General features: G+C 40.9%; 1 protein-coding gene across 2 annotated transcripts in view; it reads right to left on the reverse strand.

Moving 5' to 3' along the window:
- tmem59l (transmembrane protein 59-like) overlaps window positions 1-18,668 on the reverse strand; it is a 98,180-nt gene that overhangs the window by 11,639 nt on the left and 67,873 nt on the right. For both annotated transcript variants that reach the window (XM_028816384.2, XM_028816383.2), the window contains exons 5-6: window positions 1,859-1,967; window positions 503-614 (exon numbers count right to left, since the gene is read on the reverse strand). In XM_028816384.2, coding sequence (XP_028672217.1) covers window positions 503-614; window positions 1,859-1,967 — 221 coding nt within the window. The remainder of the gene's footprint in view (window positions 1-502; window positions 615-1,858; window positions 1,968-18,668) is intronic.

Raw genomic sequence — 18,668 nt, forward strand, 5'->3', positions numbered from 1 at the left:
AAATATGCGCAGTGCTTTTTCCAACTAAGACTTTAATATTGGCAGCACGGTGGCGCAGTGGGTAGCGCTGCTGCCTCGCAGTTGGGAGACCTGGGGACCTGGATTCGCTTCCCGGGTCCTCCCTGCGTGGAGTTTGCATGTTCTCCCCATGTCTGCGTGGGTTTCCTCCGGGCGCTCCGGTTTCCTCCCACAGTCCAAAGACATGCAGGTTAGGTGGATTGGCGATTCTAAATTGTCCCTAGTGTGTGCTTGGTGTGTGGGTGTGTTTGTGTGTGTCCTGTGGTGGGTTGGCACCCTGCCCAGGATTGGTTCCTGCCTTGTGCCCTGTGTTGGCTGGGATTGGCTCCAGCAGACCCCCGTGACCCTGTGTTCGGATTCAGCGGGTTGGAAAATTGATGGATGGATGGATGGACTTTAATATTAATATAATAAAAAAAAATCCAGTTATTATTCAAGTTGGAGTGTTGATATGAAAGGCGGCTTTAGAGACTTTTCTCCTTACCTGGACATGCATCCCAGGAAGTCATGTTTGAACTGTGCATCATCGGAATGCTGCAGCATGTGTTTCAGCTTTCCAACGATCCGGGAATCCTTATCAGGCTTCTCTTGCTGTCCTACAACAAAGATGGGATTTGTTAGAAGGAATCTGTAGGCGAGTTGTCTGATTCACAAAATTTACCAGCTGCAGCACAAATACGCTCCCAGCACATTTTGACAAGTATCAACTCTCCTGCACTGCATGTCATGGCACTAAAAACGAAAATCTACCTAGACTGTTTGTTCCCCAGTAACCACGGAAACAAGGGCAGCCAGCGGCAGCCTCCCAGATCATTCGTCAAATGGATGAAGTAAGGTACATGGTGGAACTTCCACTCTCATTTTAGACAAGATACATACTGTATCTGTGAGCTCTAGGAAACATTTGTAGTGCTTGCTCTTTTGGAATACAGACAACTACTAAACATTGCATTATGCAGTATTTTGAGCTTTCAAACACCATAGCAACAGATGGAAGTTGGACAGTACTGGATGTATGAGTGATTTAATGAGACATAAATAGACAGAAGTACTAATAGACAGTATAACACTAAAGCTTTCACTTCTGTTGATGTGCAGTGCAGCCATCTTGGATTTTGAGGTCGGGGTTAGGTATGGCTCTCCCAACTTTTAAGTTGGAAATCCGACTTGTGGGGACATCCCAGTAGAAACTTTCTACTCGGAACTCAAAAATTTCCATTTTCAAATTGAATGAAGCATTATTACACATAAACCAGCTAAATGTAGTATCATCTTGTTAAGAACACCTCAGAAGGGTCGCCAAGGGCAATAGTTTTCCCACCAGTGTTCTAAACTGTTTCGGTATGAGTGTGAATGGTGGCTGTGATGACCTGGCATCTCATCTTATCATAAGTCAGGACATAGCACTGGACAAGCTACAGCCCCCCGAAGCCCTTGAATTGGATTAACTGGGTCCAAGAATGTTTTGTTACTAAGTGAAGGGGTAAGAAGCTGAAGTACAACAAAGGAACTGTAATCCAAAACACCACACAAAGGCTGGAACAGACAAAACTATAATTTGTGTTTCATCCCTATATTGCACCTCACTTTTCCCATCTTAACGATGACTCCAATCAGGCTGATGTATCGACACAGGGGAAAATCACTACAAGTGGTGCCATCTTGGAGAAGGCTTTCATAAAAGAGAAGTTACACTCCATGTACAACTGCTTTGCTCTACTTCCTTACCCATGTAGTTGCCTTAGGTCTTTTTGTTGAGTCTTGTCCAGTAGCAACTGGTAAATACAAATGCATTAAAAACTTTTAACTGTGCAATAACACACAGAAAGCAAGTGCTTACTGGTTTGAGGATTCAGTGTGCTGACGTCTGCTGGAGGCCAGTCCTTTTCTGCTACATCAGACCGTGGAGCCTGAACTTCTGGAGCAGCAAATGCCATTTCTGGTTCACTCTATAATGGCAAAAAAAAAGAAGTCAGGACAGAACTGGTGAACACAGAAACCTGGACCTCAATGACAGAAATATTAAGACACCTCCTGTGGAGGTTGGCATGGTTTTCCTGTGTCCAAGACTTTTCTTACCACATCACAAAGACACAGATTTTAGGTTGAGAGGTAAATCTTAAGTAAGCCTGATGTGCATGAATGTGCCCTGTGATGTTGTGGCACCCCATCTAGAGACGGTTCTTACCTTACACCCGCTGTCATCTGACCAGTATGGATCCAGCTCCCTGCATAACAAGTTAAGAAAATGGGCTGGTGACCGTACTAAATGGCAAAACAGACAATTGTCATGGAATCAACTGGCCTTCAATCAGAATTTGATTTTCAGTTAGGGTTTTTAGTTTAACTGGCATTTCTAATAGGGGCCTAGTGTGAGTAGGCATGCATGTCTTACGTTAGACTGGTACCTCTTCTGGTCTGATTCCTGTTTGGCACCAAGTGTTGCCAGGCTAGGCTTTGGCACTCAATCTTGAATTAAATTAAGCGGGTTTGAGAATGTTCTGTCATATAATGTTTTCATAGTTGGAGTCATATACTGTATATAAAGTAAAACAATCAAAAGTTTTTTGCAGAATTGCAATGTTGGGTATATCTGCCAAACTCTAGTAACCAGCATCTGCATGTTTTCTAGTCCTCAGTAACTCTGAACTAGATCAGGCATCTGTGAGAATGCATGAGGGTGCACATTCATGTAAAACTATTTCCAATGCAATTGGGCTCATTGTGAACTGCAGAACATTACAGAGTGTGGATTCACTGTTGACAAAGATTGCTCATGTATTAGTGAGCATACAGGTGTTGCACCCTGCAAAAGACTGACTCCTGCCTTGCACCTGATGCTGGTCAAAATGCCTCCCATACTGCAGACTTGGATTAAATCAATTAACACTACAATCCCTGAAGTCTATGAAAAAACTCGTAATCCCAGGCCACTTTAATTTCCTTCGCACCTCTCCATCAGCTCCAAGCAGAGTTGCATTGCGGTGCAGCAGTCTATTAGCTAGCAAAAGTGCTGAGAAGAAGCTATCGGTTGTTATGGTTCTGCCTTTGTCCAAAAACGGCTCCATAAGCTTTATGACCACAGACTTGGAAAGTTTTTGCCCTTGGGTTGTAACTCAAAACACAGTTCTCAACAAAACGTTTCCAGATGTCCGAAATCGCAGCAAACCTGTCGTTTTTCAGACGTTCTGCACAGGTGTCTTTGTTGTCAAAGCGCAAATGCCACATGATAAGTCTGATAGCGGTCATGGCACATTGCTGCTCTTGTGAAAAGAATGGAGATAAACGCCATCAACTCAGAGTGGGAGAGGCAAGCTCATTGTATCATATGAACGTCACTGACAGAATTAAAGTGAATAATAAAAAAAAAAAAATCGCTAACTTTTACAAGTAGCCAGAATTTACATCGGGTGTTACAGACTCAAACCAAGTGTATGTTTTTATTATATTATAGTAATAATAATAGCAGCTCACTACTCAAAACACGGAGCACCCAGTCTCGAACCTGGAACCTTTTGCTTATAAGGCAGCAGTTCTTAACTCTGTACCATCTAAGAATACATATCAGCTTTCTGTCAATTGACATTTGAGCTTGGGTTTTCAACTCATTGACAGCAACATGTAAATTGAATGATTCTTTTATACTTTGGTTATATTCTTGAATAAAAGCACATGTTTATTTGATATTTGGACTAAAGTCTTCACTCATTATACACTTCACGTCATTACTTGTATAACATGGAAGAAGTTTCTCTTTTAGGTATGTGTTCAGCATTTTTTGACTCAAATTTCCTTTCATCCTGTATACTTACACAGATCGTTGTAGACACGTAACACACATGAAATGCATGTATTCCAAATAATGACATATTATTAACCCTATACAACTCCAGGTACCTCACATGCAGATAAACACACTTGAGCTGGGAGAGCTTTCTGCCCGAGTTGAGCTCCGTTGGTGGGGGATGGGATAGCAGGCTGCTTGTACTGATTGACACATTTGCAAAACAAAAGACGCTGATGAGGAGGTGTGAAGGAATTTAAAGTGGTCCAGGATTACGAGTTTTTTCGTAGGCCTCAGGGATTCTACTGTTAAGAAAATTGATGAGCAGCTATATTATCTACCAAAACAGCAGCTCTTAACAGAGCTGACCATTAACTCCATGCAACTAACTACTGTGACTTATTCTTGCTTTGTTTTTCAGTTAGCACTTTGCATATGTGATACGATACTTCATTTTCTTAAGAAGAAAAAAACAAAAAAATTGTCAAGTGCTTTGCAACTGGGCTCGTTGTTGCCAAATTTCCCCCTGGGGACAAACAAAGTTCTGTCTACCTATCTATGAAAGGCACAAAATAACACACATGTGAGTGAAGAGGTGTATGTAATTCACATGGTTCCAAACTTTTTCTATTGCTTGACTCAAGAAAATATAACTGCAGCATGCAAGTTTTACAAGTGATCTGCATCAAACATTTCTCTTCTCCCTCACGTTCTCACACACCCTCCACTTAAGTTTTTTCCTCGTCATCTCTATCAAGCTCCACATCTCAGAAGCTGTCACTCATTTCAGCTCCTTCTTTTGACAGCGTGTGCCCCAGGCTTGTTTCCTGCTTTGGTGCTCATTATTGTCAGGATGGGTTTTGAACAGCAGCCCTAAAATTGTATTAAACAAATTCAGCAAATACATGAATGGGTTTCTAAATATGTTAGACTGACCAGGCAAAATCCTAGTGGGCCACAGCGGCTGTAGGTTCTCATTGTAGCCACGTGCTTAATGTAATGGAATGCAAATGTAAGAGACTTCTTGTGCTTTAAAGCCAGTGGCACCCTGCAATTTATAAACGTTATAAAGTGATTTGCCAGTTATTGAGAGAAATAAGTATTTGATCCCCTACAACCCAGCCAGAATTCTGGCTTCCACAGATTGGCTATGAGTCCATGTGGCACACAGATTACAATCAATCAATCAATTCCAGATACTCCTGATCTCAACTTGTTATGTGTATAAAGAACACCAGTCCACAGAATCAATTTCTTCCATTTCATCCTCTCCACCACCATGGGCAAGACCAAAGAGCTGACAAAGGACGTCAAGGATAAGACTGTAGATGATTCAGAAGTTTACTGGCAAACTTAAGACGGACCGGTACGTGTGCCTTCTTGAGCAGGGGGACCTGCAAGATTTCAATCCATTACGGCATAGTGTTTTACCAATGGTGTTCTTGGTAGCTGGGGTCCCAACTGCCTTCAGATCATTAACAAGGTCCTCCCGTGTAGTTTTGGGCTGATCCCTCATCTTTCTCATGATCATCCTCACCCCATGAGGCAAGATCATGCATGGAGCTCCAGACAGACAGCGATTGATAGTCATTTTATATTTCTTCCATTTCCTAATAGTCGTGCCAACAGTTGTCACCTTCTCACCAAGCTTCTTGCTGATGGTCTTGTAGCTCATTCCAGCCTTGTGCAGGTCTACAATCTTGTCCCTGACGTCCTTTGAGAGCTCTTTGGTCTTGTCCATGGTGGTGGAGAGCTTGAAATAGAAGAAACTGATTCTGTGGACAGGTGTGCTTTATACACATAATGAGTTGAGATCAGGAGCATCTGGAATTGATTGATTGATTGCAGTCTGTGTGCCACATGGGTACACAGCCAATCTGTGGAAGCCAGAATTCTGGCTGGGATGTGGGGGATCAAATACTTATTTCTCTCAATGACAGGAAAATCAGTTTATAACTTTTATGTAATGAGTTTTTCTGGATTTTTGGTTGATATTCTGTCTCTGTCCATTAAAATGAAACTACTATAAAATTAGAGACTGTTTATTTCTTTGTAATTGAGCAAACTTACAAATTCAGCAGGGGATCAAATACTGTACTTATTTCCACCACTGCATATGCAGTTGCCACACAAAATTGTATTCTAAAGTTAAGCAGTTTCTATACATTTTAAAAAATACATAGCCAGTCCTGCCATTTTACAGTGGTTTATGGTGATATCCACAATATCCCCTACAAAAGTTAAGCCCTCCTGGGAGGTTGACAGTAAAGCTTTTACATGGTATAAAGCTGCAAAAAGACTATCAAGACTAGAAAAGCAGACACAGAGTTACTGTGCTCCACAGATTGGGAAAAGCAGCTCTGTGTGGCACCTCTTACTACCTGACAGCCAAAACATTTATGCGAGATTAACCATAATGATCATCACATGCAAGAGTGAGTCCAAACTGGAAAGAAATGATGACATTTATAAATAAGACCTGGCAGAAAATAAAGCATTCATGAACTAGAAATACAGTGAGACAGAGGAAGAAAAAGGAAAGAAAATATCCACCTGTCTGTCTTTTACATCACTTAACCAGTTAGAATGTTGAAAAGCGAAGACCACCCCTGAACTGGGCACCAGTCCATCACAGAGCTGAACCACACACCTCCACTGACAGCACAGGGTGGCAGCAGTATTAATTAGAAATTGGAATAAAAAGATACAGTGAGGTCAAAATCAAGGTAAGCTCAAAACCAGATAGTCAGGAATCCAGATAGCAAAGCCCAGGACATGCAACAGGAAAACAATGGAGTAAAAAGGGCAAAAGTGAGATTAGTAAAAGTAACTGGAGCCAAAACATAGTCAGGGATAGTGGAGAGTTCACAGCCAAATAGCTTTTCAATTAATTACACAAATAGAACGGCTAAGATTTCTTTGAATATCCAGTGACGGATTCAAACCAGAAAGTGCCCGATGCCAACTGCGAGAGCAGTGACCATGCTTTGACCCCATGATGTCACTCGCCGTACACTTCCAGTTGACTTTACCTAGCATCTGCCCGGAAAGAAAGACACCAAAGATCACAAAATTGTGATGGCCATAACAAAAAATAAAAACAAAGGGGTGCCAGTGGAAATTATTTGTTTTTAGCAAAATGAAAAACACATCTATTCCAAAAATAAATGTAACAAATGGATTCCTTCACCTCTAAAACGACGTCTTAATTTCTAGAAGTGTCATGGATGAACTGGCATCCCGGCTGGGAAGGACCCCTGTCCTTTACCTGAACGAGAGGCCAGTATAACAGATGGTCAGGAAGAGAGGAATGGCATTCTCTACCCGAAGCTTGCATGGAGGGGCACTGAGGCAGACTGTACACTGGGACTATCATTCTGGCAGCAATGGATAGAAATCCACTAGCTGTCCAACTGGGATGGTTAGCATCTCCTTTCCCAGGCAGGAGGCCAGATAAAATAAGGGACAGTGGGAGACTGCTTCCAACGCTCATGAACACCCCACAGCACTAGGTGGCAGCATCTCTTTTGGTGAGCCCTTGTTTGGGCGCCCGCAGGGAAGCATGGGGGTTGTGGTTCCACAGTGCTGCCCTGTAGGGTTCCCTTGGGTGCTGCCAGGTGATGCTACCAGGACACTCCAGGGAGACAATGGTTTTGCATTTGAAGTTCTCCTAGGGTGGGTTCAAAAGAGAGCCCTCCACTTCACTGAGGGAGTCGTAGACGGGAGGAGTGGAAAGGGACAAACAAAAGAACTGTGCATTGTATTGTGCTGATTTGGAAGAAGACACCACCTGTTGGAAGGTACGTCGTTAACTTAAAAAATACATTTTTTTGTGTCTGGAGTTTGGGGGTTTAATTACCCCCCCAAGAATGGCCACATAGGTTTTAACAAATTTAAATAGAAAAGGCAAATCATGACAACACCCACACACACATTCTCACGTGTCACCAATTAAGGGTCCACAAGTAATGTAACACATACACATCTTTGGGATATGGAAAGGAAAAAATGGAGTACCTGGAGTGAAACGCCAAGTACACAGAGTGAGAACCAGCAAAGACAGGGAGCGGGCAGGACTATGGAGCTAGGAGGCAGCCGCACTAACCACCGCATCACCAGGCCGCCCGAAAGCTAAGGTAACACTTTAGTTTAGGTACTGGAAAAATGCATCTGTTCCTCACGTACTCTTGGGTAAAAACGTCTTAACAAAGGGTTCTTTGGCCTTCGTAACACTTACATAAAATCAGCAAATCAGTTATTGATCTCTGTGCAGTGTGGCGTGTCGACATGATGGTAAAGTTACTTGTTAATATGGAGGATTCATGGGTCTTATGCCTAAATATGTAATATCAGGGGATGTGTGTCTCAGCTAATCCATCTTGGGCCACTCCAAAGTGACGTTTTGTTAGTAAGTCACATTACAAAGATGAAGAAACACTTTACCGATGCTTTGCAAGCGTTATGAAAACCCAAAGAAGTGTGCGTTACGGTCTTGTTATATAACCGTAAATGAGTAATACATGCATTTTTGCATCAGATATACTTAAGTGTTACCAAAACTAAATATGTACTTCATAAAAGGCAAATGTTAATTTCTTAAAACTGCCTGTCAAGGAAACAGGCTCATCTTTTATATGAAGTTGCCATTCGCATTTTACTAAAGCCAGCTGAAAACAATTTGTCTAGTATTTCATAAAATGGCAGCCTTCCTGGATATTATGATTAAAGAGTTTTGTGCTTAAAACATCAATAGTGCTGAGAGAAAAGTGTCAATCAGTAAATTGACATTTTGCAGAGAGGTTGAACGTTTTAACGAATTTTCCCGTTAAAATTAAAGCAAATTCAAACCCCACCCCATAGTGAATTGTGTCAAACCTCAGGGAAAAAAGAATTATCATGAAAACAATAATAAATGAAGCAGAAAAGGACACACTACTGTGCCCTTTATATATTTTTTACTCCAGATCTTTCAGACTTCCCTTGTAACATTTTTTTTTCTAACAGTTATAAGACTTGTACTTTCATCCCGTGGGAACTCATTAAAACAAGATCTCTGACTAGAGTTTTTAAAGAAGAATTTGATGCTGGGTTTATGCCGTCTCGCCAGGCTGGCGCTCAGCTCTTGCCTTCTCGCCACATGCCTTCACTGTGCCGCCTGAGCAAATGATGTTACCAGATGAAACTCAAAAATGGCTTTCCTCCTCATTACTAATGTGACAGGTTTAGCATTTCTTCCCATGCTCAATCAAACTGGAGTCCTGCTAGGAGCAGACCGCGGCTCCTTTTCCTGCTTTACATAAAAAAAATGAAAACAATGAAATGCTGCTACATCCACATTTTACCCTTTTAGCCATTACTGACAATACACTCCAAGTGGGTGGGTATGACTTCAGAAAGCTTCTATAAAAGAAGCATCCCTGAGGCTACAAGACTGCTCCACACATACAAATATGGATAAGCAACCTAGGAATTTACTGAGATTTGTTCATTCACACCTACCGGGGAATTCAACCATTTGATAGGAAGGATAGGCCCTCTCATTCCAGGTAAGAGAGTAGCAATCTTAAAAGGGAAACGAAACTTCCACAAACTCTTATGTATTGATTTTGTATTAGGTGAAGATTTACTTATTAAATTATTTATGATTTTGAAGAAGGCATACATGGCACAGTGGGAAGCGCTGCTGCCTCGCAGTTGGGAGACCTGGGGACCTGAGTTCGCTGCCCGGATCCTCCCTGCGTGGAGTTTGCATGTTCTCCCCGTGTCTGCGTGGGTTTCCTCCGGGCACTCCGGTTTCCTCCCACAGTCCAAAGACATGCAGGTTAGGTGGATTGGCGATTCTAAATTGGCCCTAGTGTGTGCTTGGTGTGTGGGTGTGTTTGTGTGTGTCCTGTGGTGGGTTGGCACCCTGCCCAGGATTGGTTCCTGCCTTGTGCCCTGTGTTGGCTGGGATTGGCTCCAGCAGACCCCCGTGACCCTGTGTTCGGATTCAGCGGGTTGGAAAATGGATGGATGGAAGAAGGCATACATTCAATTTATTTTTAGTACAAGTTGTACAATACAATTATTTGTATAAGCTGTACGTTCAACATATTTCTATATTATTTTTACATGGTGCTCATTCAAGTCATCAGCATCTGACAAACAGAAGATTTTAAATGTGTAGCAGCAAGGACCCAAAGACATGCAGTAATGCAGTTTTACTTGTACTACAAAGCCGCACTAAAGCCGATGTTCACATTACATGACTTGTAGTTGTAAAGTATGTGAGACTTATCAATTGCAGTTGCTAATCTCATTGCTAGACGTGTCTAATTTTCCAACTGTGTGACGACTTCTCACCCCTTTTTATGACAGCCAATAGCGTGCTGCCTGACGGAGTCGGCACTGTACGAAGGGTTAAGGAGAAACAGAAATTTTAGTGACTGGCAAAAATGGATATAATGAGGTTATTAGAAATAAACTTGATGCATTAGGATTAAAAGTCAAGACAGAGGTAAAGAATTTAGGAATAACGATTGACTCTGACCTGAATTTCAAATCACATATTAATCAGATTACTAGGACAGCATTTTTTCAATTAAGAAATATAGCAAAAGTTAGACCTCTTATAACACTGCAAGATGCTGAGAAATTAGTTTACACTTTTATTTTCAGTCGGCTAGATTACTGTAACACACTCCTATCAATTATGGAGAATCCACTGCATCCACTAAATAATGTCATCTCCAGACAGAAGAGCAGCTTCAGCGACAGACTGCTGTCACTGTCCTGCTCCACTGACAGATTGAGGAGATCGTTCCTCCCCCAAACTATACGACTCTTTAATTCCACCAGGGGGGGTAAACGTTAATATTTAACATTATACATAGTTATTGTCTGTTTTTTTCACCTGTATTATTATCATTCTTTAATTTAATATTATTTATTGTATCAGTATGCTGCTGCTGAAGAATGTGAATTTCCCATTGGGATTAATAAAGTATCTATCTATCTATCTATCTATCTATCTATCTATCTATCTATCTATCTATCTATCTATCTATCGATCCTCAAGACTACCAAAAAAAGACATCAATCAATTGCAACGAGTGCAGAATGCAGCTGCTAGAATTTTAACTAGGAAAAGAAAATCCGAACACATCACCCCAGTTCTGATGTCACTACACTGGTTACTTATGACATTTAGAATTGATTTTAAAATCCTGCTTATGGTTTACAAAGCCTTAAATAATCTCGCTCCATCTTATATTTCAGAATGTCTTTCACCTTACACTCCAAATTGTAACCTTAGATTTTCAAATGACTGTCTGCTTATTATTACAAGAGCTAAACTTATAAGAAGTGGTGAGGCGGCTTTCTGCTGTTATGCACCTAAAATCTGGAATAGCTTACTGATAGAAATTCGCCAGGCTAATACAGTGGAGCACTTTAAAACACTGCTGAAAACACATTACTTTAACATGATTTTCTCATAGCTTCATTTAAGTTTAATCCTGATGCTCTGTATATTCAATTAATTATCATTATTATTCATGGTGAAATCCGTACTAACCCCTACTTTCTCTTCTGTTCTTTTTCCGGTTTTCTGTGGTGGCGATCTGCACCACCACCACCTGATCAAAGCACCGTGATGTCCTTACATTGATGGATTAAAGGCCAGAAATCCACATGACCGTTCTTCCAAGTGAAGTTCTTCCACGTGAAGCCTGAATACCATGAGGACTGATTGAGGTCATTTATGTTAGGTAGAATGCCTAGAAAGGGTTGGGTGGTCTTGTGGCCTCGGAACCCCTGCAGATTTTATTTTTTTCTCCAGCAGTCTGGAGTTTTTTTTCTGTCCTCCCTGGCCATCTATGTTAATTAGTGTTCCCTAATTTTATTTTATTTATTTTGTCTTTTTTCTCTTTCTTCATTATGTAAAGCACTTTGAGCTACATTATTTGTATGAAAATGTGCTATATAAATAAATGTTGTTGTTGTAGCTACAACAGCAAGTCCATTTGCAATCTCTGCTCTCTTTTTCATTTTTCCATTCTGTCATTGTACATAAGATAGCAGACAGATGAGCCTCTGCACTGTTTGTGTTGTCCAAAACACCCACATTCCTTATTCCTTGTTGCTGCATTATATGAATTGTACGTCCAGATGAGTATTTATTGGTTGTCAGCTCTCATGTACACAGAGCCTGCCACAACGACTAATGATCTGATTTTGTTGGAGCAAGTCAAGACATTGCTGGGACGTCAATATACACGAATGTCTTCACCGACGCGGTCAACCAACTGCCCCTGACTTGCTAAGCTTCTGTAAATGAAGCCTATGACTGAAAATCAAAGGAGGACTTGTGTTGTACTAGGGTGTTGTACCGTGTTAGCCATTAGGAGGACTTGTGTAATGTGAGATGGTCTTACACTGAATGCCTATGTGACATGCACTGAGCACCTCAGATTCACTACTACTTCACTGCAACTGTGTGTGTGTGTGTGTGTTAGTTTTCAAGCAGAATAATAACAGCCACTGTATGTGTTCTATTTGCATGTTCTCCATCTGAGTTTTCCTACAAGTACTCTGGCTTTCCCACATCCTGAGGAAATACAATTTAGTTCAATCGGTGTCTCTCCACTGGACCTGCACTGAATAAGTGAAAGTGCGCTGTGACATGCTGGCTTTATACAATACAATACAATTTACTTCTGTATAGCTCAAAATCACACAAGAAGTGCCGAAATGGACTTTAACAGGCCCTGCCTTTTTGACTCTTTAAGAAGACAAGGAAAAACTCCCCCCAAAAAAAAAAAAACCCTTGTAGGGAAAAAAATGGAAGAAACCTTGGGAAAGGCCGTCCAAAGAGAGACCCCTTTCCAGGTAGGTTGATTGTGGAGTGGGTGTCAAAAAAACGGGGTAAATACAATACAATCCTGCAATCCTACAATACAATCCAATCCAATACTTTAATCCTGCCTTGTGCCCTGTGGTACCAGGATATTCGCTTGTCCCCTGTAGATAAAGAAAATGTCCCAATGGATGGGTTTTGAAGCCAGTTCAGGATATGTTTGAGATTTTTGATCGTACAAGTTACAAATCACAAAGCAGAGGCACAGAAAAGGGTTACAAGTTTAGGTTTTTAACGACTATGAATTGGGTCCTCACAGGCTGATACCACACAGATAATGCAGTTTATTTTTCATATCTGAACTGTGCAAATTCACATGTCAGGGAGTCACTGTGTGTGTGTGTGTGTGTGTGTGTGTGTGTAAGCAGCCCTGGAGAATTACATCTATTTCCTCATTCTCAAGTGACACCTTCATTTCAAAGAGAGGATCTCCAGGGTGAAACGCCTTCAGCATTAAGTGCTTAGTCACCGTGACAAGAGTGCAATGGGAAAAGCAAAGTTAGCAGAAGTGACAGGGGCCGTGTGTACATGAATGGACCGAGTGTGTGTGAGTCGCTATATGACAGTTACTGCCTGTGTTGACGGTCTCTATAAAGAACAACATCCCTCCATCAAGCCACCTGTTATCTAAAACTGCTTATCCACAGCAGGGTTTCAGTAAAGCCGGAGCCTATCCCAGCAAGCATTGGGTGCAAGACAGGAACAATCCTTGGACAGGTCACCAGTCCACTGCAAGATGAACACACACACACAGGAGTCAATGTGGCAACATATAAAATTAATGTTGATGGTCCATATTAAAACCTTGTTGGCTTCTTATATAGTGTTAAAAACAATTACAACTTTTGATGGCTTATCTTAAATTTTTTTTTCTTCATTCTTCACCCAGCTAAGCACTCACACCAGCATTGTGGTGAGCTGGTCCAAGTGGCAAGATGCAGACAGTGATCAGAGTTTGAAATAAAGTGACAGAGGTCCTTCAAAGTTACCATCAGATTTCTAGTAGGCACTGGGACCAAATGTGGTCAAGAGGTTTAGTTGTTGTTGAACCTAACTGGGAAAGGGACATAACAACTAAAGTCAATGTCACATTACATGAGTCATGGGGTATGCCAAGTTAGCTGACCGCAGTCACTGATCTCATTTCCAAACAAAGTCAATTTAAATAAATTAAAATCACTGCCTATGTCACAAAAAGCAATCACACGCCAACCGTCCAGCAACATCATGTTTGTTGTGTCATGTGTAGTAAGTAAAATACAAAACAACAGACAGCCTCTCTTCTGTTTGTGAGGTCCACAGGCCCCCAGGCTGCATGGTGGAGTCAGCTCTATATGAAGTTTCAACAGGTTAACAAGTAAAGTGAGTCCAGTCGCATTTTTCTACTTTCAATTCTGTTTTAGTACATAAAATGTGAGCGATCAGATAGATTAGCTTCTCTTCTTTTTGCGAGGTTCAAAATATGTGCATTTCTAATTCCTCATTGCTGCCTTCTATGTTTCATCCTTCTGGATAAGAATTCACTGTTTGTCCGCTCTCATGCACACACAGCCCACCACTCTGACTAAGCACAAAATCAAACCTGTGTGATTTATCTGTAATGAGTCATGGGCTAGCTGGAGTGAGTCGCTGGGTATTAGGGCTGTTTACTGGCAAAAATTTTGCAATATGATACGTATCATAATACATGGGTTACGATTCAATATATTGCGATATATTGCAATACTGTAAGCATGGTGATATATTGCAATTTTTTTAAAACTCATTTTAGGAAAACTATCGTAGTGTAAAGCCATAATGCGTGCAATGAGAAGTCAAGAAAAATTACATTTTTTATTGGCAAACCAAACAAATTACAATATGCAAGCTTTTGAGGCAGCTTAGGCCCCTTCTTCAGTCAACTTGTAGTTGGGCCTAAGCTGCCCTGAAGGCTTGCATATTGTAATCTGTTCAGTTATCCAATAAAAGGTGTTACTTTGCTCAACTTCTCATGATTAATTGATATAATGCAAGGTTAGCTCACTGAAAAGTGTCTGGAAATGGAATGGAATCTGAAATAAGAAGTGGAGTCCAAACAGAAAATGCAAATGTTAACTCTCCTTACCTCCATGTGTGGCCACGCACCAGCCACAAACACAGCTGCTTACATATCAGTAAACTGAACGTAACACATTTATCACCAACTACACAAGTAGTGCATTAATGTGGCAACAAAACAAAATGTTTATGGCGTTCATACTGTGGAAACTGAAGTTTGTACAACTTTCAAGAAAAGTGGATATGCAGTAACATAACTTCTTCAGATCATGGCTGCTTCATATCTAGTTCCACTTTTTATTCTCCCACACACAGCTTTGATTATTTTTTAGAATAGGGCTTTGTTATTCAAGTACATTATAATAAAACACAAAATATTCCTAAATCCACTTAATGCAATTTAGGGTCAGACAGGTTAAAGCCTATCCCAGCAGCAAAGCAGGGGCCAGTCCCGTACAGGGCACCAGTCCAATGCAGTTCTTCTCAGGCACACAACCACATACTAACCCAAATGGGGCCCCTTTAGAATAACCAATTAGTATAATATACACATCTTTGGAAGATGGGAGTAAAATTTGAGCACACAGAGAAAAATCACACAGAAACACTAGGAGAACATGCAAACTTCACACAAACAGCAGCCACAGAGCAGATTTGAACCCAAGACGCCAGATCTGTGAGGTAGCATTGCTAACCACGGTGCCGCTTTGAATACATTTTGTAAAATCAAAGCATTTATAGCATCCATCATGGTCTTAAATTTTTAAAATCCCCATCCTCATGTCTTGAACTGTAATATGTAAATTGTACCTGCCAGAGAAATTAGCTGTTGTAATGGTGTGCAATTGAGCATATCCTGCTAAAAGCCTGGAATGGCTTATTTGGGGATTTCTTAGATCCAACATGTGAAAATTACAGAAAAGAAAACTTTTCACATCACTATATGCATAAAATCTGAGTAAAAAAAAGTTTACTTTTTTATGCAATCAGAACAGTGGGATCTGCAACTGCATTTATCACAGTCCTTATAACTTCAGACATCATAGCAATACCTTTTGTGCAATCTGTTCCTACATCACTAAAAAATCACGGTACTTTGTGACCCTGCTTTAAAGGTTCATAGTTTGCCACACTATGTTTCAAGCAGTTTATAAGAAAATGCATAACATCATAGCACTGTAATCTGAACAAAGGAATTAAGATTTAGTTACAGTATACAGTAATCCCTCCTCCATCGCGGGGGTTGCGTTCCAGAGCCACCCGCGAAATAAGAAAATCCGTGAAGTAGAAACCATATGTTTATATGGTTATTTTTATATTGTCATGCTTGGGTCACAGATTTGCGCAGAAACACAGGAGGTTGTAGAGAGACAGGAACGTTATTCAAACACTGCAAACAAACATTTGTCTCTTTTTCAAAAGTTTAAACTGTGCTCCATGACAAGACAGAGATGACAGTTCCGTCTCACAATTAAAAGAATGCAAACATATTTTCCTCTTCAAAGGAGTGCGCGTCAGGAGCACAGAATGTCAGAAAGACAGAGGAAAGCAAACAAATCAATAGGGCTGTTTGCTTTTAAGTACACGAAGCACCGCGGCACAAAGCTGTTGAAGGCGGCAGCTCACACCCCCTCCATCAGGAGCAGACAAAGAGAGAGAGAGATAGAGAGAGAGAGATAGAGAGAGACAGTTTGTTTTTCAATCAAAAATCAATACGTGCCCTTCGAGCTTTTAAGTATGCGAAGCACCGTGCAGCATGTCGTTTCAGGAAGCAGCTGCACAAAAGATAGCAACGTGAAGATAATCTTTCAGCATTTTTAGACGAGCGTCCGTATCGTCTAGGTGTGCGAACAGCCCCCCCTGCTCAATCCCCCTACGTCAGGATCAGAGAAAGGCAGCGCAAGAGAGACAGAAAAGTAAGCCGGGTAGCTTCTCAGCCATCTGCCAATAGCGTCCCTTGTATGAAATCAACTGGGCAAACCAACTGAGGAAGCATGTACCAGAAATTAAAAGACCCATTGTCAGCAGAAATCCACGAACCAGCAAAAAATCCGTGATATATATTTAAATATGCTTACATATAAAATCCGCGATGGAGTGAAGCCGCGAAAGGCGAAGCGCGATATAGCGAGGGATTACTGTATCAGTAAAAAATAAAAGTGCTTGCAGGATTCTTTAGGTAAACAAATTGAGAAAATTAAAAAAAAAAATCAAAGTGTTACAAATAAATTCAGACAGTATGTATATTAAATTCTGCTTTAATGGTTCACATTCTATTATAGTATATAGGCCATTTTTAAATTTTTCAATCTGAAGTGGTTAATAAAAGAAAATGCATTGTCCCTGTAACATCATAACACTAGATTTTCTTCAATCTTAAAAAAGGAACTACATTTGCCTGTATCAGTGAAAATTAAAAGTGCTTACAGGATTCCTAAAGAAAATATTAAACAAATGTAAGAAAATACGTACAGTATATATTGATAGTGAACATTTTTAGATCTTAAACTTGGATTGCACGTGTTATTACAGTTTGTATGTATGTCAGTGCTTATTTTTTAAATGTCAAGGTTTTTGTGGAGGAAGATGAGCTGGTCAACATGCCCAGCTTTCAGAGCACTTCTCTGCGGTAAAAATGTCTCCTATGGTAGAGCTGAGAGATTCCAGTTCCTTCGTTTTTATCTCCTCGCACAACTTGGGCACAGCGATGTCAGTGATGTGTTGTCGGGAGGGTATGGTGTAACGAGGCTCCATTGCATTCACCATATTTCAGAAGGCTTCACTCTCTACAACACTCAGAGGGCGCATATCTTTGCAAATTAAATACAGCATTGACTAAGTTATTTTGTTTGCGTGAGTTGAGGTCTGTTTGCTAACTTTGGTGTGTGAACTTGTTCTATTAGTGAGTTGAGAGGGACACACTTTAACGCTTGCCGTTTGCTGCTCCTCTATCTGTACTTCAGAATGTTGTCTTGCTAAGCGTGCTCTCAGATTCGTTGTGTTCCCCCGAATATTTGATTTTGGCATGGCACAATTTGCAGACGACATGGCTCTTGTCAATCTCCTTAGTGCCTTCTTTACTGTGAAAGCCAAAATGAGCCCACACTTCTGCTTTGTACGCTGCAGGAGCCGCTCTAACTCTTCTGGATTCAGCCATTGGTTGTCGTGTTACTAGTCAGTTCGGTTTGTCACTGCACAATCCACGTTGTCTGCCAGATCCGCTCGCCTGAGTATTGAAAGCCTACATACATCAACCCTTACGCAACTTCTTGTCTCAATTTATGTTGTTACGTTAGCTGCTATCTTGCGATCAGGGGTTTAAACACAACGCAAAAGGAACTGTGTGCCTTGAATCTTTGAATGTAAACTCGTCATTAAAAATGAATACTATGTTTTTGAGAATCAAAAAAAACCTAATATTGCAATACTCAGGTGTATCGATATTTTTTTACACCACTATTGGGTATGTCACATTAGGTGATCAGCTTCATGACAGCATGCCACCCACTGCTTCCGACTTGTTAAGATTATGTAATTGAAGGCGATGATTGAAAATCACTGGAAGAGCTGCGTAATGTGACAGAGCCTTAAGGGACTACTGTGTGATTCTTAAGTGTCAAATGTGATGATTCCTACTGCAGATCTGAGGAACAGCTTCCCTCCTGGGTTCATCACACACTACAGTCTCTAGAGTTTAAAAACCATGGTGTGATAAACAAAAAGCATCCAGTGAGAGGTAGCTCTGTAAGCGAAAACACCTTGCTAATGAGGGTGATCTGTGGAGAGATCAGCCAGATCAACTGATGTTAACAGAAAGGCCAGAGTACTCAAATAACAGCTCCTTAAAACATTTATACGAAAAAGAGCATCTCAAAATACAATGAAACTTCATGCAGATGGGCTGCAACAGTAAAAGACCAAGCCAAGTCGCAG

This window comes from Erpetoichthys calabaricus, chromosome 12 (assembly GCF_900747795.2).
Source record: "Erpetoichthys calabaricus chromosome 12, fErpCal1.3, whole genome shotgun sequence".
NCBI lineage: Eukaryota > Metazoa > Chordata > Cladistia > Polypteriformes > Polypteridae > Erpetoichthys > Erpetoichthys calabaricus.